The sequence below is a fragment of the Vigna unguiculata genome, chromosome 9 (assembly GCF_037176805.1).
Source record: "Vigna unguiculata cultivar grain cowpea cultivar isolate G323 ecotype 2 chromosome 9, ASM3717680v1, whole genome shotgun sequence".
Lineage (NCBI taxonomy): Eukaryota > Viridiplantae > Streptophyta > Magnoliopsida > Fabales > Fabaceae > Vigna > Vigna unguiculata.
The window spans coordinates 45632917-45659785 of NC_140800.1; the positions used below are offsets into that span (position 1 = coordinate 45632917).

Below are 26869 nucleotides of genomic sequence, written 5' to 3' on the forward strand. Positions count from 1 at the left end.
TGTATGCCATGACGGACACAGAGGCGAACAGAGCAGGTAACCTCGTCTTTGGGTCTTGCATGATTGGTGGTAGGAGCCTATGTGTACTATACGATTCAGGAGCGACACATTCTTTTGTGTCGGAGTCTATAGTGTTGGAGTTGAGTCTTCCGGCGAAGGAGCTCCAGTTTGACCTGGTGGTATCCACGCCTGCTTCTGGGTTGATCAGAACCTCAACCGTGTGTGCTAGGTGCAGGGTTGAGGTTGAGGGACGCCAATACCGGGTAAATCTGATCTGTTTACCTTTGGAGGGCTTAGATGTGATCTTGGGAATGGATTGGCTATCTGCTAATCACATTCTTATCGATTGCAAAGAGAAGAGGGTGATGTTTCCCAGCTTAGAGGATGAGGTTGTGTTGATGTCCTCACAGCAGGTGGATCAAGCCATCCAAGAGGGATCTCAGTGTTTCTTGATTCTAACTCAACTATCTGTTGAGAAGGAGGGCGGACACCTTGAGACGGCAGTGGTGAGGGAATTCTTTGATGTTTTCCTTGATGAGGTACCCGGCTTGCCCCCATCCAGAGAAATCGAGTTCTCTATTGATCTGGTACCTGGGGCAGGGCCAGTATCAATAGCACCTTACAGGATGGCTCCCGCTGAACTGGCAGAGTTGAAAAAGCAGATTGAGGAACTGCTAGAGAAACAATTCATCAGGCCCAGTGTGTCACCTTGGGGAGCGCCGGTGTTGTTAGTTAAGAAAAAGGATGGCAGCTCCAGGCTTTGTGTGGATTACCGGCAACTCAACAAGCTAACCATCAAGAACAAATATCCTCTGCCAAGGATAGATGACTTAATGGATCAGTTGCACGACGCTGCGCTGTTTTCGAAAATCGACTTGAGATCAGGATACCATCAGATTAGAGTTAAGTCTGGTGATGTGCAGAAGACTGCTTTCAGGTCTAGATAGGGGCACTACGAGTATGTAGTGATGCCCTTCGGTGTGACCAACGCCCCTGCCTTGTTCATGGACTATATGAACCGCATCTTCAGGTCTTTCCTAGACAAGTTCGTAGTGGTTTTCATCGACGACATCTTGATATACTCTCAAACTCACGAAGAACATGCGGAGCATCTGAGAACAGTTCTGAGCATCTTGAGGGAGAAGCAGCTTTATGCAAAGCTGTCTAAGTGCGAGTTTTGGATGACTACGGTCCAATTCTTGGGGCATGTGATCTCGGCCCAGGGCGTATCAGTGGACCCATCCAAAGTTGAGGCTGTTTTAAAATGGGAGCGTCCTAGATCAGCGACCGAGATTAGAAACTTTGTAGGACTTGCAGGATACTACCGGAGTTCATTGAAGGATTTTCTAAGATTGTGGCGCCTTTAACTCAGCTGACCCGTAAGGATCAGCCTTTTGCTTGGACTGACCGATGCGAAAGTAGCTTTCAAGAGTTGAAGCAAAAGCTGACCAGTGCTCCTGTATTGGTGATTCCTGATACCAGTAGACCCTTTGAGGTATACTGTGATGCCTCCCAACAGGGGTTAGGGTGTGTTCTGATGCAAGAAAGGAGAGTGGTTGCCTACGCCTCCAGGCAACTTAAGAGTCATGAGAAGAACTACCCCACACACGATCTCGAGTTAGCGGCGGTGGTTTTCGCACTGAAAATGTGGAGACATTATCTGTACGGTGCTCAATTCCAAGTTTTCAGTGACCACAAGAGCCTGAAGTACCTGTTCGACCAGAAAGAATTGAATATGAGGCAAAGACGTTGGATGGAGTTTTTAAAAGACTTCGATTTCGAACTGTTGTACCACCCGGGAAAAGCAAATGTGGTGGCGGACGCTCTAAGCAGAAAAACAGTTCATGCCTCTTATATGATGGCCAGAGAGTTGGAATTGGTGGAACAGTTCAGAGACATGCAGTTACAGGTGACTTTGGGAGAGGGCGTCATTAGATGCAACCGCCTAATCGTATCTAGTGATTTCCTCGTCCTGATAAAGGAGAGACAGTTATCTGACCCCAAATTACGGGAGACAGCGGAATGTCTGGGTACAGAGAAGGCCAAGGACTTTGAGATGGGAGGTGATGGAGTATTGAGATTCAGGGGCAGGGTCTGCATACCTGAGGATTTGGAGGTGAAGGGCATGATTCTTGAAGAAGGCCACAAGAGTCGTTTTAGCATGCACCTAGGCATGACTAAAATGTATCACGATCTGAGGGAATCGTTCTGGTGGACGGGCATGAAGTCGGACATTGCTCGGTATGTGTCATCCTGTTTGACCTGTCAAAAGGCTAAGACAGAACATCAGAGGCCTGGAGGGATGCTACAACAGTTGGAGATTCCAGAGTGGAAGTGGGATAACATTGCTATGGATTTTGTTACCCATTTACCACGAACGGTGAGGAACCATGATGCTATATGGGTTATAGTAGACCGCCTAACCAAGAGTGTCCATTTCCTCGCAGTGAACCTAAGAATGTCCATGGCGAAGTTGGCACAGATGTATATCAATGAGATTGTGAGACTGCATGGAGTGCCGTTGAGCATAGTCTCTGATAGGGATCCTCGTTTCACCTCCCGTTTTTGGCAGACGTTGCAGAATGCCATGGGTAACAGACTAACCATGAGCTCAGCTTACCACCCCCAGACGGATGGCCAATCCGAGAGGACAATACAGTCTCTTGAGGACCTCTTGCGGACATGTGTGCTAGATCACCTTGGCATGTGGGATGAAATTCTGCCACTGGTGGAGTTTACATATAATAACAGTTTCCATGCGAGCATTGGCATGGCGCCATATGAAGCTCTTTATGGCAGGAGATGCAGGACCCCCTTGTGTTGGTACCAAGACGGAGAGTCGGTTGTTGTAGGACCAGAATTGCTGAGGCAAACTACAGAAAAGGTCAAGCAGATACAAGGAAAAATGAAGGCATCTCAGAGCAGACAGAAATCCTATGCTGATCAGAGGAGAAGACCTTTAGAGTTTGCAGCGGGAGATCACGTTTTCTTGAGGATTACCCCAACCACTAGTGTGGGGAGGGCTATTCGCTCAAGAAAGCTCCGTATGATTGGAATGTTACCATTGATGTATAGAATGATTTAATTGAATGAATGTAAGTATGAAGAGATGAAGTTTGGAAGGAATTTCAAGGGAAATTCGAGTAGGAATTTTAGTGTGTGTAAGGATGTAAGGAATCTAAAATGGTTGGTATCCTGAAACTCCAATAATCATTTAAGCTCAGGTAGAGTAAAATGATTATGTCGTGAGGAGTAGCAGGAGGTCCTCGTCGTCGGACTCGATCAAGTCTCAGACGTGGAGGAGACTTACCCTGGGAACGGTCGGGTGAACACCCCATGTGTCCAGACTCTGCAGAGTCTGGGAACTGTTACAGGTGCAAGCCACCAAGAGCTCTAACGTCACTTACACAATCCGGATATCGAGTCTAGGATTTTTGGTTGAATTCCATGCTATAAATGACAATTTAAGTTGTGAAGTGCATTGATATTTGTTCTCTTTCAGTTAGTTTACCCTTCCTGTTATGTGTTTACTTGTGCATATTACCCTTTGCAATGATCACCTATGTTTGGTGGGAGCAGAGCTGAAACCAGATGGAGACGTTTCCTCTTGAGCAGAAGTTGGAGCTTGGCAAGGAGTGCCACTATAGTTAGACTTTTATTATATATTTTGAGATCTTGGGTGTAGTCTAGTATCCCTTATACCCACTCTGACCTGATGTATATGTGTCCATAGATGTATCAGTGTTGGAGGACTGTATTGGATAGGTTTATTCTACGTCTGCATGTTTGCTCCTACTATCTGCTATGTTTAATCATAATCTAATGTTTTGTTTGATAGTATGGAAAACTATTAAATGAGATGTTACACTATACCTATACATTTGTTTTAGCAAAATATTTTTTTGTATAGTATTAATTGTTTTGCACGCCATTTAAGGTATTTTACTTTGTTTTTATATAGTATTATTAAATTGGTATTTAAAACTCAAATATATTAACTATACAATTTGCATTTATTTTAACTATTTTTATACCTTTTTATAAGAAATATATTTTGCATTTTAATAGTATTAAATAATTATATTTATATATATTAATTTAAAATTAATATTTAAAGATCAAAATATTGATGTTAAATTCATACTTAGATTTGAATTCAGTTCTTTTTAAAATGCGAGTTGAACATTTAGAAAAAAATTACCTTTTTCTTTTGTCTTGAGTTACTAAAATACTTATTTTGCCTTGAGTTACTCAATTTGCCTTTATTTAGACTATTATTCCTTTACATTTTTTTAGTGAAATTTTTTTTTCATATAATATTAATTGTTTTGCACGGGATATAAGGTATTTTATTCTGTTTTTCTTTTGTCTTGAGTTACTCAAATATTTATTTTGTCTTGAGTTACTCAATTTGCATTTATTTAGACTATTATTCCTTTACATTTAGTGAATTTTTTTAACTATTATTATATATTTTTGAAGAAATAGATTCTGTATTTTAATAGTATTAATCACATATATATATATATATATATATATATATATATATATTAATTTAAAATTAATATTTTAAACTCAAAATATTAATATTAAACTAATAGTTAACCCCTGTCCATTTTAAAAATACGAGTTGAACCTCAATAATAAATTACTTTTTTTTCTTGTCTTGAATTACTTAAGTATTTATTTTGCCTTGAATACTTAATTCGCATTTATTTGAACTATTATATACCTTTTCATTTTTTTATAGTATTAATTGTTTTGTACGTTATTTAAGGTATTTTATTTTCTTTCCATATTTTTAAATTGATATTTAAAGCTCATATATATATATATATATATATATATATATATATATTGACTACACAATTTGCATTTATTTTAAATATTATTATATATATTTTTAAGAAATTTTTATTTTAACAGTATTAATTATAATATATATAATATATATTTAACGCTCAAAATATTAATATTAAATTAATAATTAGGATTTGAACCTAAACCTTTTTTAAAAAAGTAATTGAAGAACAAATTATCTTTTTTTTTGGTCTTGAGTTACTCAAGTACTTATTTGGTTTGAGTTACTCAATTTGCATTTTAATTATTATACCTTTTCATTTATTTGTTTTTGTTAGCAAAATATTTTTTATAGTATTAATTGTTTTGCACAAGATTTAAGGTGATTTATTTTGTTTCTATATAATGTTCTTAAATTGATATTTAAAGCTCAAATATATTAACTGTACAATTTGCATTTATTTTACCTATTATTATACTCTTTTTCTAAGAAATTGATGTTGTATTTTAACTGTATTAATATATATATATATATATATATATATATAAATAAATTCAAAATTAATATTTAAAGCTCAAAATATTAATATTAAATTAATAGTTAGGAGTTGGATTGAAGTCCTTTTTAAACATGCTACTTTAATCTCTGAAACAAATTATCTTTTGCTTTATTTTAATATTATACAATTTGCATTTATATTTTAATAGTATTATATATATATATATATATATATATATATATATATATATAAATTTAAAATTTATTATTTAAACCTCAAATATTAATATTAAATTAATTAATATTTAATTAATAGTTAAATTTAAACCGAAGTCCTTTTATAAATATGCCACTTGAACCTCCGCAACAAATAACTTTCTTCTTTTGTCACTTTTAGAGTTTAAAGTTACATTGTCTCATGATTATATCCATAATTCCACTAATTGTTTTTTGCGTATATTGTTAATTAAATTAAACAGGAATAATTGAAAAGTTGAAACTGATTATATGTGGGCCAAAAGTTTAGTGGATGGGAAAAAACGACACAATTAAATATTTTATTTAATAAATATAAACACATTTTATTAATTTACAAATTTACATATTTCATCATTATAACTCCCTAGATGTACGACGTTTTGCAATAAATTTAAAATATTAATGGATATACTTAAACAAATTTATGTTTATCATTTTTTTTGTCTCCTTTTGAAAATAATCACATTTTTTTGGTATTTTTTTAGAGGGCTTTTGATCGAAATAAAATATATATTTTCAGAATTTAGGTTAAACAGACATGGTTAAAATTTGTTCAATCAGCGAAGATACTAAGTTTACACTCTTAAAGTTCATTCATAGTCACTAATAACTATAGTCCTATACATAAAAAGATAAATAAACATTTACATGTTACAATTTATCAACACTCTTTCAATTGAAGATTTTTTTTTCTTATCATTTTAGAGTTAATTGTCCTTATATTTGCTGAACAAAATTAAAATTTTTTGCTGATTGGTATCTTGTCAAGAATAATTGAAAGTGATTTTAGTATATAATATAATCATTGGTTTTAATTATCCTCTACTGTTCTCCCTATTGGTGTCCACTGCTATGAAACATAATCTCCTTTCCTTTTTAAATGATGCTCATTTTTTAATTTAGCTTTCTAATTTTTTTTTCACTCACATACTTTGAATGGTTTTGTTGTGTATTGTATTTGTTGTATAAAAAAGAGACTTCAACACTTTTTCTACATTGTTCATCAAAGATAGTATTATGTGAGTTGAGAAGATAAATTCTTTGTATGTGATTTCTCCGTATTTAAATTCAAAATTATGTTTATCTAACCCACATCAACTATGTTGGGTCATTCGAGAGAGGATCACCGGAGATATTTAACATTAATGAGCATGAGTTGAACCTATATAAGGGATTAACATCACTCTTAACCTAAAACCTTAAGACAATAGATTTAGGAGTCTTTATATGGTGTTCAACTTTCTCATTTTTACTTAATGTGAGACTTAAACTCATATTTAAATTTTCAACAAACTATTTTTTAACATGGTGGTAACAAGTTTGTTCACATTAATGAAAAAAGAAACAATAATCTATAATAGGAATAACTTAGTGGGATCTTTTTTCTAATATATATATATATATATATATATATATATATATATATATATATATATATATATATTGGTATGTGGTGATATGTCATAAGATTTGGGTGGAGAGTGAAAGCTTTTCATGATATACTCCATTTATTTAGCATATCTTAATTAAGGATTTGGATGTTCTTTTTTCTTAATAGTGTAATCTTCTTCTAGCACTTATTAATCTAATTTTTTAAAATTGGAATGACTCCATTAAAAGGAATGAGAGGAGATGTTGCTTTTCCAACTCAACTTACCCTCTTTATTTTTAGTTTATGGTTTTTTGAATTGAAAAAAAAAAATTAATCTTTGAAATAAGCAATAGATTAGTAGGACTTGTTAATTGTTGTAAACTGAAATACAAATTTCATCTGTTAAGAACTACTACTTAATATTACTAGAGGAAATTATACTTATATTTATGAATTTTTCTTTAACTATATTAAGAGATGTTGTTATTGAAAGAAGTAAACATTTCTTTCTTTTATTTTAAAAACATTATATTACTGCTCAATTTTACGTTATATCTGTTAGATTTTTGGACTTATTCTTGTGCTAAAAAAATTCAAATGTGTAAAATCTACTTATATCCCTTATTTAAGGAGAGAGATAGGCTATGTTTGAGAGATCCAAAATTTCGGATTTTTTCGATTGCAGTTGAAAAAAATGTTTCTATAAAAAGTGATTCTTCATTTTAAACGGTGATTTGTAAATCATTATTCTAAAGATTAATAAACAGTTTCCACAACCAAGGATCACGTGATATACTTTTTTATGTTTTAAAAATATCAAGCTTGCATTAGTAAGAACTATAATAATAATAATAATAATAATTGTATTTACAAAAAAAGAATCTTAAATAGAGTTAAAGTTATATAGTCATTCATTTAAATGGATAGATAAATATTTCGAGTCTAATTAGTTCAGTGTTTGCTTCTTATAGTTATATTCCATTTAGTCTTAAACAATTATAAAGTTAGGGTAATTGAAGAAATATGTTGGTGTAATGTTTTTCAAATACTTTTTTTTTAAAGTTAATTATTCAAATATAATTATATAATCAAGAGTTTTTCTTTTGTTATAGAATAAAAGAGTCTCAGTGTTCCCCAGCCTGTAGTTTTTTTTAAAGGCAAAATAAATATATTAAAAAATTTATTGAGTGCAACAAATAATGAAGAAAAGGAAAATTTGGTATGGCGTGATAGAAGAACACGAGCTAAAAAAATGGTGGAAGAGCCACGCAATCTAAACTAATAATCACCACAATAAAAAGCAGAAATACCACATAACTCTCCAACTAAAAATATTCAAATAGTTGATTCATTAAATTAAGTATTCACATGGTTGTTAGTACAATAAAAGAAAAAATATTATAAATTAAATGTAACAATTATTCTCACATGGTCGGTGAATAGTTTATTTCAAAGTTTCCTAATTTATAAGTTATATATCACTTCTTGTAATTTATTTATTTTTTGTTACTACTTTTCATATTTAAATATAGATTTTTTATCCTTAATTTATGTTATATTTATTATTATCCATTTGAATATTACAGAATTCATATGAACAAAATTTAACGCTATGAAAGTTATACATGTTAATTTTTAAGGTACGAGAACCAACCTTTAAAAACTTGTAAAAATTCATTGAATCCAACGTTTTATGACAATGACAAGTTTAGTTCTTTGATTAGATTCAATCAAAGTCAAATATCAAATTATTTACAAAAAATGAATTATATTGGGCATTAGTAAGTGTTGGTGTTCAATTATATAAATAAGCTTTTTAAAAAGCTTTGAATTTTATTTTGGTCAAGAGGTTGGTGAAGACAAAAGACTCCTACAAAAAAGTATTGATGCATTTAGCACGATTGGGAAGTGATGAATATATTGAATTATTATAAATAGCTATGATAGCATTATCTTCTCTTATTATTAAAAACACAATCCACTCATTCATTCCACTCTTTCTATGTCCAATAACTACACCCATCTATGCCCTTCTTTCAGGGACTACTTAATTATTATGCACTTTAATGCATATACCTAACTACATACAATTTTCATTCTCAGTCAGAGTCTAAGTTTCTGTACTAAAAAACTTTACTTGGAATATAACTATAATGTTTTTTAATTATCTTTTAATATTATTCTTTATTTATTTTATTCGATTTAATATATGAGATTGAGTCCTAGTAAATATTTTCAATTCTAAGGGTTAGTATAGTTCTTGTATTTCTTTGTTTTAGAGCAGTGTCTTCAAAGAGTTATCTTCTCTTAAACCAGGAAAAGCCAATTTAGTAACAAATGAATTGTATGCTAGAAGTAAAAAAATAGTCGAAAATTATACAATACCTACAAGATAGAGATGAAAGAAGGAATGGAACTGAAATTCATCATAAAGAAAACTTGAAAAAAAAGTCTGCAAAATTCTTAAATAACTTGAATCGTAACATCCAGACCATAGTAGAACTACAAGACCATATATCATTTTAAAAAAATACTGCTCATGGAGAACAAATAAAATAATTTGCGAAACCATTTTGTAAGAAAAACATATATCTTTTTAAGATAAAAGCATTAGATAAGGTAAAAAAAATACGGAGTAAAGTAACAATTAAGAATAATAAAATAAAAAATATATTTAGAATGTCAAAAAGTATAAAAAAAACGAGAGACACTAAAAAATGTGAAATTAATGACTTTAAAAAATATAATATCTTTAAAAGAGTATTATATATATATATATATATATATATATATATATATATATATATATATGATTTTTTTTAAATAAAAGGTTGAAGATTGGAAAAGTACTTTTTGAAAGAAAAAAAAATAGTGTATAAAAAAGTAATATTTGGAAAAAATAAAACTCATTTGAAAAACATGAAAAATTGTGATCTCAGACTTATCTTTTTGGTCTTCGGGGAGTAGTTGTTCCTACTTGTGATTTCAGAGCACTTAGTCCATTGTTACCAACATCCTTGGGCCTTGTCATAGTATTAACGGGCTTAAATAGAAATGAAAATGGGCCCTGTTTCATTGGCAAATGGTTAGAGACTGTTGTAATGTTGTAATGCTTTTGTAATCACAAAAGTTTATAGTAGTATTTATTATATTGAAAATAAATTATGGTAAAACGATGTTTAATAACACATTTTATAATAGTTAAAAATTTACAAAATAAAATCATCAACCACATATGAAACAAATTATAAATGCTTTATTAAACAAAAATCAATTAACGTGATATTATTTTCATACAACTGATCGTAATCTTTTATATTTTTTCTATTCAATTTATATAGTTACTAACCAAAGTACGTATTTAATCTTCTATTTATCATATATCTTTAAATTTCGTAAGGATAAATATGGTTCATAATTTTGATGTTAGCGTACGCGTGGGACGAGCGTTAATTACGCATCTTCTTCTTTCTATTCCTAAACTACAGCCTCAAAACAAACTTACAATTATTTATTCATTTATTTCCATTAATTTATCATTATTTGTGATTATTATTGTGTTTGTCTCATACAAACATTCAAAAATCAAGGTAAAATGATATTCATGAGACATTTTCATGTAAAATGTTTTTTAATGAAAGAAAGTAAGCTTAAAGTTAAAAAAAGGAAGAAGAAAGGAGAGGCTAACCTGCGAGATTTGCGGTATTAGGCTAAATCGCGCAGTAAACTACGCTACTTTAAGCTTTGACTTGAGGTCTGAGAATGCTTCCTTTCTCTGCAAAATGCAATCCAATCCCAAACAAAACTGAATCATTTTCTTGTTTCTGCAACAACTAACAAGGAGACAAAAAAAATGGAGGCAGAACATCACCAAGATACCTCAACCGCAATCGAAAGCCTTTACGTTAAAGTGATGACCGACGAACAAATGGAACTGCTCCGGCAACAGATATCCGTCTACGCCACCATCTGCGAACAGCTTGTAGAGATGCACAAAGCAGTAACCACCCAGCAAGACCTCGCAGGTTTTTCCTCGCTTCTTTTCTAAATCTAACTAACTCTATAGATCGAATAATTGGAGGGAACGACACACTTATTTATATAGAAAACGAGGGTTGTAGGTTATATTTTTTATCTGATGTGGGACTTAATTTCATAAAATTGGTTTATCTGTTGTGATGTTTTGGGTCAGGGCTGAGGCTGGGTAATTTGTACTGTGATCCGTTGATGGCGTGTTCTGGACACAAGATAACGGCGAGGCAGCGTTGGACTCCGACGCCTCTGCAGCTTCAAATTCTGGAGCGAATTTTCGATGAGGGAAATGGCACTCCGAGTAAGCAGAAGATCAAGGAGATAACCACCGAACTGGGGCAACACGGCCAAATATCAGAGACGAATGTGTATAACTGGTTCCAGAACAGAAGGGCTCGTTCGAAGAGGAAGCAACTCGCTCCCGCCGCGCCGGAGCCAGAAGCCGAGGCGGAAGTTGAGTCTCCGAGAGAGAAAAAGATACGCGCCGCCGAGAGCGTTCAGGTTGTTCAACCCTTTGAGAATTCATCACCTCATAGGATGAAGGACATGTACATCCACAGTCCTGACTTAGGTATTGTTAATTAATCTTTCAGGATGAATTTCTTGATAAACATGCATACAAAAATTAAGAACATGATCGATTAAGTTTTTTCAGAATTCTTCATAGGCTTGTTTTTAATTTGAAGATATGCAATTCAAATTCCGTTGATTTGTTTATGCAGGATTTGACCAATTGCTGAGTAAAATAGAAGTTGCAGGCTGTTACAGCTCTTATTTTCTTTGACAGAATCTGTGGAATGCATGGGTTGAAGACTCTTCACTTTTTCAGTTCATCATCACCCAAACACTAGTCTCCTTTTGTATTGTTTTGATACTTGATATATAACATTAGTTATTTGATGTTATTTTAAATATTAGTATATAGTTATTTATACTGACAAATGGCAAGAAGAGTTAATTATTCCTTCTTCATGGAATCAAAATTTAGTAGTGAGTGTGAGTTGTGCACAACTGTTTATTTAATATAAGTGTCTTTATAACGTCATCATTTTTTCATTTTTCTTCTTTGTATTACTCAATCACCATTTTGCACAAACCCACCGACATCCAACTTTGCTCTATAGAGCACACACATATTTTGATAGAGAAGAGAAATAGATTAATGTATAAGCATGGTAAATATATTGTTGTGGTTAGTATATAAATCCATAAGAGGTATCAAGGTGGATATTAAGTTGTTAATTTGAGTACATAGTTTATTGTTTATTAAGGATGTAAGACTTCACAAAATGTTATAAATAAGTTTAAGAGAATTTCAATTTCACTTGCCCACTATATTGAGTTCAATTTTTCTATTAAATTTTCTAGTATTATTCCCTGATATCGACTAGGAAAGAAATACTATATTGATATTGAATTTTTTTAATATATTTTAAAATTTTAAAATTAATAATCATTAATGTATATCGAAGAAACAACGTAGAAATAATTAAAAAAACTTAAGAGAGAATCTAAATTCCTAAATATTCATGCAAACTATATAAATGACCTGCAGTCTCAAATACATATATCTTAATATCGTAATTAGAAATACCTATGCCGATTTTATGAGAGGTGGAGGCATGGCCTCTCAACGAGGTGAGAAAGAGGGATGTCAAAAAAATTTGTATCTCCGGATAAAATTCATAACGAGTAAGAAATGAATATTGTAAATAGATACTCGCGGGTAACGGGTACATGTATTTTTAATACCCGCATGTTAATAAACGGGTACATGTATCATAGTATCCGTACCCGTGAACAGGGGCGGAACTTGGTTGTGACCATGGGGAGCCATAGCTCCCCTAGGTTTTTAATTTTAGATATATATATATATATATATATATATATATATATATATATATATTTAAATTTAAATTTATATATTATTTTTATTAAGTTATATATATATATATATATATTATTTACGTATTAAGTTGTGTATATATTTTTAAAATATAAAATAAAAATTAATTTTATGGACCTTAATTAATAAAGTGATTAAGGTTTTGTATTTGATCATAAAGTTTTTTTTAAAGTAAACTATTAATAAAGTGTAAAAGTAAAAAAAAAAAAGATTGAGAAAACGAGATTGGAGAGTAGAAAGATCGAATAACTCATATTCACAAGATCTCTTGAATCAGTATCCTAGTATGCATATTAGATTTATGATTATCTCATTACTATATTTCTTCTAAATTAAGTTTTTCCTAAATTAATATGAAAACTAATTTGATTTTAGGAATTCTTTTTATGAATTTAGCATGAACTCTAATTATATCTTCTCAAATTAGTATTACCCTATATTATAAATGTTGGAATTTTATGTTTTTCACTTTATATAATGAATTAGTTGAATAATTTTGAATTGTAATAGAAATTAAAATACCTATTTTGCATGAATTCAATCCATTAGGAAAATTAAAAATTGAAAAGTGTGAATTACTGTGTGAGAATGATTTAAGTAAAAGAAATAAATAATTTTTTTAATTAGTAAATTATATATAAAAAATATAAATTGGCACCCCTAAATTTTTGGTCCAAGTTCCGCCACTGCCCGTGAATATCCGTACCTGCTATACTTTAATTTAAATTAAAAAAACATGATTAAAATTTTAACATATTGATTTTGAATGAGTTATTTTTTTATCAATTAGTTTAAAAAAACAAATTCTTTGTAAACTATCATTCAACACTATTTAAATGAATTATTTGGACTTTGTTTAAAATTTATGAATGTTATGTATTGTATTTTTTTTGAATTTACGATTAAAATATGTTATTAAATATTTATTTTTATTTTTTTAAATATCCACGGATATCGTGGATATTCATAGATATTAAAGAATTATGCGAATATCCGTATAACGGATATTCGACAAATATAGATACGAGTACAAGACAAATATTTATTTAATAGGTAGGATACCGAAGAACTACTTCGCGTACCCTACAGTTACGTGCGTAATGAGAATCTAGATTTTAATTTTTTCATAAAAAATTCTCTTTCTTTAAAGATAATAAAAACATTTTAAAATATATTTAGATTCTGCATCACATCATAATATTATTAAGAAAAAAAAATCTTAAAACAACCTTGTATTTTCATTATAAATAAAGTAAAAAGATAAGAAAATTTTACACAATGACAATAAAAACACTGACATTTATTTTTGACAAATAAATATAATATATAATACATTAATCCAAAGGGATCATCAAAATAATAAATCATTATTTTTATCCATAAATATTGAACAAGTATTGAATTTTTTACGACAACTCATGCATATTACACTAAAACAACTAAACCCTAACTATTTAATTGCCATTAATATCTTAAATTCAGGTTATAATTAAATAACTAATTTCTTAGGTTACTGACATTTATTTCCGCACATGTTTATTTGTTAATTTGACATAGATTAATGACGATGGTCATTAGAAAAAAAAAACATGCCGATTTTTTTAGGCTTATTTCTTTTTCTATTCACATGAAATTATTAACTTCATATTTAAAGAACAAAATATCATATCATACACATTTATGTGTTTATTCTAATTTTATAAATGATATAACCCAGACATAATTGTTGTAATTTTTTTATACATGACACAGCAAAAGAAAAAAAAAATGTTTTCTTTAACTGTGGATCAAACTTGCTTAATATTTTGAAAATTCCAATAAATAACATTGATAGAATGATAATGCGAGTGATAAAAAAGAAAGCAAAAAATAAAAATGAAAAAAGTATTAGAAAACAAATGTCATTATTTTACCTAGAAAAAAAAAAAAGAACCATGTTACTTACCAGGCCAGCTGATTGACTTTTGGTTTTACCATTAACTAATGATTTAATGAAAATGACAATTTTTTTTATAATCTTTACACCTAGATGCCCAAAACAATAAATTAGTTTAAATAGTAATTTAATCATTATATTTAGATATTTAATAGTTTCTGTATTTATTTTTATTTAATTGATTTTTATTTTTTTTAAAAAATCAATATGATCATTTGATTAAATTGATGTTAATATTATTTGATGGAAAAATTCAAGTCTGTTGTCACGTATAAAAAATGATATAATAACTCAATTTTTATTTTTTATAAAATATTTGTGTAAAAGTTCCCATAGATAATAATATACACGTTTTCAACTTCTACACAATTAAAATCAAAATTAGCTATATTTATGAAACTTATGTTATTATATTATCATTATTTTTGTTTGTGTATCGTTATTATTATTTATATATATATATATATATTTATATATTTTGTTCTGAGTGTCTGAACGGTGGGATAATTACTATATGTAGAGATATACATATAGATAGATGCAAGTGAAATTGGGATTCCTCCGTTTAGGCACAGCCAGTGCTGCGGTCGTTGCAGTTGGAGAAGGAGGCGCATCTCAGCCACCTCGCCGGGAATCAAAATAAAACCACTTCTCAATTCACTTTTTGGTCTTCCCTTGCTTCTTCCAAATCTGCCAATTCGCGCACAAACACGCTGTAATCGAATTCCCTCTTCCCCAGCAATTCCTCAATTCCACGAAACAAATCCCTAACCCACTCCGATCTGCTCTCCGGTCGAAGACGAAGGGAGTGCAATGGCGGCTCCCAACATGGATCAGTTCGAAGCGTATTTCAGGAGAGCAGATTTGGACGGAGATGGCAGAATCAGTGGAGTTGAAGCCGTCTCTTTTTTCATGGGATCCAATTTGCCCAAACAAGTCCTCGCTCAGGTTTTATTCTGTTTATAATTTCTAATCCAGAGCAAACGTTTCGATTCACTACACTTAAATTGCTTGTTTCGGTATGTGTTTTTTGTTGGAGGGATTGGATTTTCAGCGTCGATGGTTATACTTTCGTTATTGTGTGCTTAGGATAGTTAATTTAGGCTTTCGTCCATCCTTCGTTTCGCTTTTCCTTGAAAATGTTAACCGATCTAGATTATTCTTGTGTAATGTTTCGTGTTCTCGGTGTGAGTTGCAGGTGTGGGCGTATGCTGATCAGGCCAAAACTGGTTTCCTTGGACGCGCAGAGTTTTTTAATGCTCTGAGGTTAGTTACTGTGGCTCAGAGTAAGCGAGATTTAACGCCTGACATTGTGAAGGCAGCTTTATATGGTCCTGCTGCTGCTAAAATCCCTGCGCCGCAGATTAATCTTGCTTCTGTACCTCAACCTGTCCCGAATGCGAGGCCCCATGCTGGGTCTGTTGGGCAGATGGGTGTTACTGCACCCAATTCGGCTCAAGGTTTTGCCTATAGAGGACAAGGGTTAGCAGGTCCTGGTGCAAACCCGCAATATTATCCTTCGCAGCAGAATCCTGCCATCAGACCTCATCAATCCATGCCTGTTTCTGGCGCTCCGCATCTGCAACAGGGTGTTGCAGGCCCAGATATTTCTAGAGGAGTTAACATGGGTGGTCACAATTTCTCAAATCCTGGGCTCTCAAATGATTGGAATAAAGCCAGGCCTGGTATGGTGGCCACCAGACCTGCAGGAATGAACCCGTCGGCTGCCTTACAGACATCACAATCTCCTGTTTCACCAATGCCCCAGTCATCTCCAGTTTCTCCAATGCCACAGTTATCTCCAGTCTCACCAATGCCCCAGTCAACAACTGTTCACACTAAAGCATTGGGTGTTTCTGGAAATGGGTTCTCTTCCAATCCAGCTTTGGGCAATGATTTTTTCTCTGCCGCCTCATCAACACCGAAACAAGAACCTGCTGGGCACAGTTATTCTGTTTCCAATGTCTCATCAGCCATTGTTCCTGTTTCCACTGGTCCCCAGCCTGCAAATAAGCAAAATTCACTAGATTCATTGCAGAGTGCATTCTCATCAGTGTTGCCTGCAAATAGTCAGTTTCAGCGGCCACAGTCTGCACCAAACCAGCAAATTAAACCTCAAGCTTCTTCTTCTCCACATACACCATCTGGGATGACAGGTGGGGTTGGAAATGCAAATTCTGACAATGTGCAGCTTTCTTGGCCAAAAATGAAACCTACTGATGTGCAGAAATATACAAAGGTGTTTTTGGAAGTTGACACTGACAGGGATGGGAAGATCACTGGGGAGCAGGCACGCAGTCTTTTTTTAAGCTGGAGATTACCAATAGGTAAGCCTGTTTCGTTCTGACTGACCCTTTTTGATGTAATTTTCATGGAAGTTGGTACCTTAATGTGATGGCTTGTCAAAAACATAACAAGAACCATAGTCACCTTAAAATTATAGTTTTAGCTTCTTGAATTCAGATTTGTTTTGGGATGGGAAGGGTGTGCCCAATGGCTTTTTTGGTTGACAAGGAACAACCTACTGTGCACTGATGCTGGAATTTTTATTGGTTTTTACTGAGCAAACTTACGACTGACAATGATGCTTTATGGTGTTGAATGGTGGGTGATGAATTGCTACAAGAGTTTATCTCTTGCCTAAGATGATTTGACCATGCGATGATAAGATTCATAGAAGTCTCGGTAAGAAGAGTTCATTAGATGGAGGATAGCAAAGTAAGTAGAAGTAGAGGAAGAAAAAGGAAAATTGTAAAATAATGCACTAAAAAATACCTAGATTTAAATTGGGTTTTGACAAAATATAATGTCATTGTTTGGTCCATGTTGCTGAATCCGCTTAGTGGGGAAATGTTCTTGTTTTGAATCTAATGAACTAAATGAAATATTTTACTAGAAAGGAATAACGACAGTAGGATAAGTATTCTTTCTTGAACAAACTTACCAAGAAAACTAGTATCCCATGGAAACGTAGAAAACGCCACTAACATATGGTACACCCGTTAAAATAGAGAAGCTCTTCAACACTATTGTCCTCTTTTATTATTCTTATTATTTTTTGGTTAAGAACAGTATTTATTGTTAAGCTTAAAATAATACAATCTCATTACAAATGTAAGGGCAAAGAGGACGTCCTTGAAAACATCAATAGTCTTCACTGACCATACTGGACAATTGCATTAACTACACGTTGCCTTAAAATTGTAGTATCCTTTTTCCATCAAAAACCTTTGAGAATCCGCACAAGTTGAGAGGAAACAGATTTTATTATTTGAGAATCCCCAGAGAACATGAAGTAACAATCCCTGTTTTGAATACAGGGTAGAACTTCTCTTAATCTACTTTATTCAATAAGCCACTTGACTTATCTGTGATCAAATGCAACATTTTGCAGTTGTTATACTTTCCTCCCAAATATCATCTCACATTTTGTCACTTGTAATTTTTTCTCTCATATCTTCTTAAATTTAGTCAGTTCCTATTCATCTGGTTGTTGATTAGAAAACTTTTCATATCTATAACTGACTTAGAGTAATTTGATATATATGTATATAGCTTTAAATAAGCAATGGAATATGAAGTGGGAATGTGGATTGCTCCTTTTCAATTATCCGAAAATAGCACTGGTATAAGGAGAAAGAGCAGGGCGAGGTCTAGAAATCTGCAACACTTAATTTGTACCAGTTCAGTAAAGTACTGTTGTGCAGATTAAAAGGATTAGGATTTAGGAGAATAAATTAGAAGCTGAAAAAGAATTTATTAATATTTAGAAAAGAGATGTGAATAATTTATAGTTGAAATTCTTGTATATTAGTCGCACTGAGTAGAATCGAGTGAAAGGGCCTCTAATTCAATTAGATTTCTATTAATGTGAATAGTTCAAGAGATATGAATAATTTGTTGGTGGAAAATTATGCATAAAAGAGCAACATCTAAGCAAGGGAAAACCTCTAAGAAACAAATATTCCCACTGTCGTCCTAGAACCTGATACAATAACTATCTTCAACTCCAAAGAAACATGTAGTGAAAACACACATCTCTTTGTAATAATATCACATGGATTTGCTTGAGTTTAAATGATTGTAGGTTTGCAGCACCCCACCCATTTTAATCCAAGTCATTCATACTATGAATTACTTTGTATCATAATGGATCATTTTTTTAAGAAAGAAAGGTAACGAAGATATTGATAATTTGAGAAGAGATATATAATGGGTTATAGTTATTAGACCTAAGATCATCAACTACACACTTATAAATGTATTTTATTATTGAACCAAGAATCCCTATCAATTCCAAATCCTCATGTTTGACCTCAGAATCACAATAATTAAAATTTCTAGGAGAATAACAAGAAATACTGATAGCTTGAGTTTCAGCTGGATTCTATGATAGATGACAGTCATTTGATTTAGACCTGAGAAATAGATCAACTCAACATTTTGAAATTTACTGGCTATGAACCACAAGAACTTTATTAAAGCCAAATTCCTGTTGATTTTTTTTCCTTCCTGGTGTTATGCTTGATTATTTTTTAAGGGAAAATGACTAGACCCGAGATAAACTCCGCATTTATATATACATTAGGTATGAACCAATAGAATCAACCATGTCCAAATCTCATTCATCCTACATGAATTAGTTATTTGTGAGCTAATTCATGATCTGCTATGTTAAGTAGAACATATTGGCTTGGCTCACATTGTTATACTGTGAGGAACTTGGATTTTTAAATGGAAGATAGAAAAGAAAGCATGACTTTCTTGACTGCAAAATAACAGAAATTAAGAGAGAGATCTTTCTTTTAAGAGGTTACTTTTGACAGACGATTTCTCCTTTCACTAATTCTATTTTGTTTTGGTGGAAATGGGGCGGAAGGAAGTATGAAGGAGAGAAGTATGATAAAAATACTGTCTGCGCAGGTAGTTTGAAAAGACAACTAGGAAGGAGGGGATTCATTTTCATGCGAACCAACAAAAAAGTATCTTCCTCCTAAAGTGGTATGAAATGGAAGGGGAAATGATCTATCTTTTTTGCTTTACTTACTATTTAAAAATTATAATATAATATTAAAAAATAATAATTTGTTTTATGTTATAAAAAAATATTCTATTAAAACATCATACTTTTTAACTATTTTGAAATATTTTTCACATAATTTGTTTATTTTTTTTTTCATTCTCTTTACCATTCATCCAAACAAAGGGAAAAAAAAATCTCTCGCTTCCTATTTCTATCCGTTCAAATGGCATAAGCTTTTCTATTTTACTTCTTCTATATTTGTATTATTGCTTCGTATTTCTTTCCTCTCTATTTCGCTCCACATCCAAACAAATAAGAGTAGCTGAATTCTCAAATGATATAATACAAGATAAAATATTTGTTTCTTTACGTCGGCCAGCTACTTATTTATCTCTCAAATGGCATGTAATTGACTTCACCCTTTTACTAAGTACAATAACTATCCAAACTCACGCCTGATATTACTATCCTCTTGAAATCCAACCTTGTTGGCTATGTTGGAAATTTGTTAGTAAAAGTTGAATATCATCCTCCTATATATTTATTTACCTCTCAAATATCTTCCTACTAACTAAAATAACTGTCCTAACTAACTTCCTTACTCGATCAGACAGCCAGTTTCTTTGCTAAGCATGCTAACTGTCCTATTTATTCAATTCTTGAATGCTACTAAGTAAACTACACTGATAAGATGCTCTTACTAGATTTGTTTCTTTACTATGTTTTTTGGACTGTTTCTTAGCTTCACTATTTTTGAAATTTTCTTGGAGAGCGGATGACCTTTTTGGCATTTCTCCGAAAGCAATAACGTAGTCCGTGGACTTTGTGCAGAGGTTTTAAAGAAGGTGTGGGACTTGTCTGATCAGGACAATGATAGCATGCTTTCTTTGAAGGAGTTTTGCTTTGCTCTTTATTTGATGGAACGGTACAGGGAAGGTCGTCCTCTTCCACAGTCTCTTCCAAGCAATGTCATGTTTGATGAGACATTGATGTCTATGACAGGCCAACCAAAAAATGCTCCTGGAAATGCAGCCTGGGGTATCAACCAAGGTATTTTCTCTTATTTACTCTATCTCCAACATTCTTTTCTTTTTCTCTTATATAGGACTTCTGTTGATGAATTTGTCTACTTTTATCCATCTCAAGGTTTTCAGCAGCAGCAACAAGGGATGCCAGGTGCTCGGCCAGTGGCACCAACTGCTGGTTTCAGGCCACCAGTCCATGGAAGTTCTGCTCAGGCTGATTTCACTACGCAGCCCAACCAGCAAAAATCAGGAACACCTGTGTTGGAGGAGTCCTTTCTGAATCGCACAGATAGTGGTGAGCAGAATGCATCGAACACAAAGCCTCAAGATGCAACAACTGCAGAGAAAAAGGTATTTATATTTATGAAAGTGAAGGTTATCCATAATGTTTTTTTTTTGTTGATGCTTTTGTTTTTTGTTTTCATCAAGGAAGATGCTTTGTCTCCTATTCTTTCATAGTTATCATTCCTTCATCTTCATTTGTTTATGTTTGTTTTGAAGTTCCACTTTATAGAAATTGAAAATTATAAAACTCCTTCTAAAGCCAGGGATTCGACTATATATCTACAAACAAGTGTAAGGTAAAGAGACACCTTTGAAATTGTGAGGCTTTTCTTTCCCAACCAAATACATCAAATAATTGTATAAATTGCAGCCTCCTGTAAAACGACTGTTTCCTTGTTTCTGCCAAAATCTTGTTCCAGTAGAAAGGAAAGGACACACAAGTACAGGTTCACAGTTGTTTGGTACTCCCTTCAGAATTAATGATGATTGTTTGCTGGGTGGACCCAAGTTAGTTTTTGGTGTTGATTATAATTTCACAAGTAAAATTGAAATGAATTACGAGTCTTATAATTTCCTCAACCAGATCTTTTCAGTTTTAAATGGTCTTGGTTCTCTTTCACATTTTGAGATATTATAAATAAAAAATGTTTGTTTTTGCCATTGTAGCCTGAAGAAGCTCAGCTCGTGATTTTGGATTCAAAAGAGAAGATGGAGCTTTACCGGAACAAAATGCAGGAGCTGGTCTGTAATTCATATCTTGTTTCTTTTATATTTTGATCTTAGATTGATGTTTTTTTCTTAAGGCTTAGCATGGTTGAAATAAATTATTTGTTGGCTTCCTTGGCCATACCGCTGGTGGCTCACTTTCAAGTAAACCTGTGTTTAAAAATAAATTTATTGGCCATCTCTGATCTGAAGTTATGTGAATAACTATTGTATGTTTAATGTTGGTTGCTCGGATTTTACAGAAAATAACTTCTAAGGAAAATAGTTCTTTGGTTTATACTAGTATAACTTATAAGCATAATACAAGCTAATTCAAAAAACACAGTAAGTGTACCAAGCTGTGCAATTTAGCTGGAGAGTTTGGTTTGCTATGACAAATGCAAATCATCCTACCGGTGACGGAATTTTTGGCTTTTATGGTTCTAGTTAGCCTTGGTTGAAGCCTAGGAATTGATTTCTGGTTAGGAAGAAGATTGGAAATTTTGAGGGCAAGGAACCACTTTCTTTCAATCCAAGAAACTCTAACTGGAATCATGCACGCAGGGAATAGATGATTTTCAGTAAATGTAGTTTATGTTGATATTTTAGCTGGATCTAGTTAAGGATTTTATTGGGTAAAATCCAATATGATATTTTTAAATATTTTTTATTGCATGATATCAATCTGATTAAAGGACTATGAAGCACTTACTCGCTCCCCATTTCCCCTATGTTTACTTGTACTTTAGGTTCTATATAAAAGCAGATGTGATAATCGATTAAATGAGATAACGGAAAGGGCATCTGCGGATAAGCGGGAGGTATAATCCTTTCTTCTGAAAATGTGATGCATTTTTATGTGAAAAGAATTAGCTATCATTTGGTGGTGTGTTACAGGCAGAATCATTGGGCAAGAAATATGAAGAGAAATACAAACAAGTAGCCGAAATAGCATCAAAATTGACTGTTGAAGAAGCTAAATTTCGTGATATACAGGTAATTAGAAAATCTAAATGGTTGAAAAAATAGGCTATTTTTAAATGGTGAGAGTTATTGCTTACTTGGTATGCACTACATTTTTTATTGCATTGATTGTTCTTATGTTATTGTGAAGGACTGACAACTAAAAGTTTAAGTTGTTAGGCTAAAGCTCAAGAGGGTTTTATATCTAAAAGCACTACCCTTGCTTGAAGCACGCATGTAGGCCCGACTCAACTTATTTTTAAGCCTAAAGCAAAATTTGATACGAGGCCTTTCTAAAATAATCATTATGTTTTATTGACAAAAAAATAAAAGCAATATTTTATTGAAAGTTTATTTTTGATGTTTTTTCTTGATAAAAAATCATTTTATTATTTATTATGATAGATGAAGGATGATAGTTTTCACTGCTATAATTTAACATGATTACATGTACAAAATCAGTTTATAGAAAAAAGTTAAAATTTTAAAAATAGTAATTTAACAAGTTTACGTTAAGTAAACTAAACAGATATAAAGTTGACAACACTACCAATCCTGTAGCTTTGTGTTGCATCCTTATAGCATGAAAGTTGCCACCTTGCTATCTTTTCTTTTCAAGAATTGTTTTTTTAGATTAGAGATCATAACCGTACTCTCCAAAGAATAGATTCACTTCAGAAAGTAAATTGAAATTTATTGTCATGAATGAAAGGTTTAACCACTAAAGATCATATACTACATTTCAATTTTCAATGCATCTTTAACCATTAGTCTGTACATACTTAGGAAAGGAAGGTGGAACTGCAGCAAGCCATTGTCAAAATTGAACAAGGAGGCAGTGCAGATGGCATTCTTCAGGTGAATTTTATTTCTGGAATAAAGATGGGGAGTTCTGGGGAACCTGTCTTGTGCTGTTACTGATGTTTAGCAAAATCCACAGGTCCGTGCTGAACGCATACAGTCAGATCTTGAGGAATTATTTAAGGCTCTAGCTGATCGGTGCAAGAAACATGGGATAGATGTGAAGTCAATTACAATGGTTCAGCTTCCTGCTGGTAATTATTATAACTCATTTTGTCTCATCATGTCTTCTTTCTCGATCAACTATGTTCTTTGTCAATTCTGAAATAATCATTTTGCAACAACAATTTTATGATTTATTTTTACTCAATAGATGTGATTAGTTTATGTGATTCTTTATATTAATGCTTCTGTGGAAGCCTCTTTTTGTGATCTGTAAGACTGTATTTTTCCAAGGACCCTCTTTCAAAAAAGCAAGGGCATTGCATATCAAGTGACTGATAAATTACTTATATGTGTTACAAGTGAATGCTTTTTTCTCTGTTTCTAACTTTAATGTTGTTGTATTGGTGTGCGTGTATGAACCTAATGAACTATAAGGTTGGCAACCTGGAATTCCAGAGGGAGCTGCACTTTGGGATGAAGATTGGGATAAATTTGAGGATGAAGGTAGCCATGATCTTTTTTTATTTTATCCTTACGAAACTCTTCCCTTTTTTTTTTTTTGATGAATTAACTTGTTTCATTAATTGCGTTTTTTACTTCTAGGATTTGCCAATGATCTTACTTTTGACCCCAAAAATGCATCTTCAAAACCAAAGCCCGTATTTATTGACGGAGAACAAAATTTCTCTGATGATAATTCTATTCACGGTTCACCTATGAAAGCAAATGGGAAGCAAGAAAATTCTGCTAACGGTGATTATACAGTTGAGGATTACGCACATAGTGAAGAAGACCTGGCTAGAAGCCCCCACGATAGTCTAGCTGGGAGGAGTACCTTGGAGAGTCCTTCTCAAGACTTCTCAAATGCTCACTTTGGAAAAGGTTCTGAAACAGATGCAGAAACACACAGGTATTTTGTTTTATTTTTGTCTCGAGGGTGTGTTTCAGGGGGAGGGGTTGATTTGTCAATTCCCATTTTTTTTTGTTTCTGAATGCATGCCTTTGAGTGAGGCATCTATCTAGTAATTATGACGTTATAATCTATGGCAACAGAAGTTTTGACGAATCGACCTGGGGTGCATTTGACAACAATGATGACGTGGACTCAGTGTGGGGTTTCAAGACCAAGGTAACCCTTTCTACACATAGCTTTAAATTTTGTGATGTTCAGGATATTAACGTAATTAGTCGCCGTTATTCACTAATAATTGTTCTCGGGGAAATTCTTTTGAGATTGTTTCTATACTGAATTGATGTAAGAGATAGACAATGGAGGTCTTTTTTCATTATAATTTTTGGAATGGATTTCTTAGCACATTTACCAAATAACAGAAGAAGGGACGTGATTTTTCAAAGATGAAGTTGCTCTGATGATATAAAGCTACTACGTACTAAATTTTTTACGTTCTGTTTTGTAGGACTCTGACTTCGAGCAGGGAGATTTCTTCAAATCTGATGATTTTGGTATAAACCCCATCAGAACAGGATCTACACATACGGATAACACGTTCCAGACAAAAAGCCCATTTACTTTTGATGATTCAGTGCCTGCAACTCCAGTTTCCAAGTTCGAAAATTCTCCCAGGTACAGTGAGGCGGGGGATCATTTCTTTGACACGTCAAGGTTTGATTCCTTCAGGCACGAAAGTGGATATTCTCCACAGCCAGAGAGGCTTACGAGATTTGATTCCATAAGTAGCAGTAAGGATTTTGGCTTTGGCAATGATAATAAATTCACAAGGTTTGATTCCATAAGTAGCAGTAAGGATTTCGGCTTTGGTAATGATAAATTCACAAGGTTTGATTCCATAAGTAGCAGCAAAGATTTTGGCAACAGTAATGATAAATTCACAAGGTTTGACTCCATAAGTGGCAGCAAGGATTTTGGTTACAATCCTGAGAAGCTCCAAAGGTTTGATTCCATGAATAGCAGCAATGATTTCGGTTTCGGTCAACAAGGGCATGCAAGGTTTGACTCAATAAGTAGCACCAGTGGTCCATTCTCATTCGATGACTCTGATCCATTTGGCTCCTCTGCCCCTTTTAAGGTCTCTTCAGAAAACCATTCTCCGAAAAAGGGTTCAGATAACTGGAGTGCATTCTAGCTTCCATCCAACTCTTCCCCGGGTTTTCTTTGTTTCCATTTCCTTGATTGTTCATGATAGCCTATTTTTTTGTGTATAGCTAGAAGAAGAAAAGCTGGACGGTAACATTATATGGTGTGTTTGAAGAGAGTTTTTCCTCTTCTTTTTTCTTTCCTTTTTTCTTTTTTGTAATGCGCGGACGAGTGTGAAAGATAGATAGATAAAATTAAATGTCTTGTTGTGTATCATGATTGTACTATTGAGTTTAATGGCAAGTGCATCCAAAGTTTTTGTTTTCTTGGTTTTTCATTACATGCATTCCAATGCCATTTTCGACTGCTTCTTCTCATTTAACTATTATCAGACACAATAACTCACATTGCTCAAACTACTTTTATTCACAATAATTGTTTAAATAATACTGTTTACTTTTATTATTAGAATTTGGTAAAAAAATAATTCAAAGTAGTTCGAATATAATATTCTTTTTTCCAAATGACGTTATTTACAACATTTATTCAAATAACTGTTTGCTGTTCACTATCAAAATTTAATTTGAAGTATGATTCTGACCTTCATTCTAACACACCGATTTACTTTTTCAATTTTTTAATTAAAAAAACAAAATTATAAACAAATTAAAAAATTAAAAATATAATAATAAAAATAGCTAATATTTTATAACATCTGTAATCTTTAAAATTTATTTTGTAATAACTTAATAAATTGTTAGATTTAGTTAATATTGATATTTTTGTTAAATAAATAAATTATTTGATAGTAAAAATAAAATTTAAATTAATGATTTGAGTGTATCCATAATTGAATGTATTTATTAATTTAATTATAAATAATGTATAAAATTAAATTTATTGCAATAACTAAACGATCTCTCTCTCTATATATTGTTAAGTATAATAAACCTTTTTAAATTAAATAAGTATATTTTGTTTTGATAAATATTGTAATCTATTTTCTTTAGTGATGTTGTGTTAAATTAAAGTTTAAAATTGAG

The 26869-nt window shown here is 32.4% G+C and overlaps 2 protein-coding genes and 1 long non-coding RNA gene across 4 annotated transcripts; 2 read left to right on the plus strand and 1 right to left on the minus strand.

Moving 5' to 3' along the window:
- Window positions 1–5413: 5413 nt before the first annotated feature.
- On the minus strand, window positions 5414–10975 carry LOC146884002 (uncharacterized). Its single transcript, XR_014984395.1, has 3 exons — window positions 10809–10975; window positions 10618–10704; window positions 5414–9996 (listed from the first exon to the last, which is right to left on the minus strand). It is a non-coding gene; the product is annotated as an uncharacterized LOC146884002 (long non-coding RNA).
- Window positions 10667–12006, plus strand: LOC114162345 (WUSCHEL-related homeobox 8-like). Its single transcript, XM_028046201.2, has 3 exons — window positions 10667–10954; window positions 11122–11532; window positions 11684–12006. The coding sequence occupies exons 1-3, from the start codon at window positions 10783–10785 to the stop codon at window positions 11743–11745; spliced, it is 645 nt and encodes a 214-aa protein (XP_027902002.1). The 5' UTR covers window positions 10667–10782; the 3' UTR covers window positions 11746–12006.
- A 3313-nt stretch (window positions 12007–15319) lies between these two features.
- LOC114164719 (Calcium-binding EF hand family protein) lies at window positions 15320–26150 on the plus strand. 2 transcript variants are annotated; one of them, XM_028049466.2, is made up of 13 exons: window positions 15320–15751; window positions 16002–17130; window positions 20658–20876; window positions 20973–21202; window positions 21803–21877; window positions 22591–22662; window positions 22739–22837; window positions 23591–23662; window positions 23745–23859; window positions 24206–24274; window positions 24374–24680; window positions 24827–24899; window positions 25189–26150. In XM_028049466.2, the coding sequence occupies exons 1-13, from the start codon at window positions 15617–15619 to the stop codon at window positions 25873–25875; spliced, it is 3282 nt and encodes a 1093-aa protein (XP_027905267.1). In that variant the 5' UTR covers window positions 15320–15616; the 3' UTR covers window positions 25876–26150. The 2 variants fall into 2 exon arrangements, with proteins under 2 accessions (XP_027905267.1, XP_027905266.1); XM_028049465.2 differs by having other exon boundaries at window positions 15322–15751; window positions 24824–24899.
- Window positions 26151–26869: the final 719 nt, after the last annotated feature.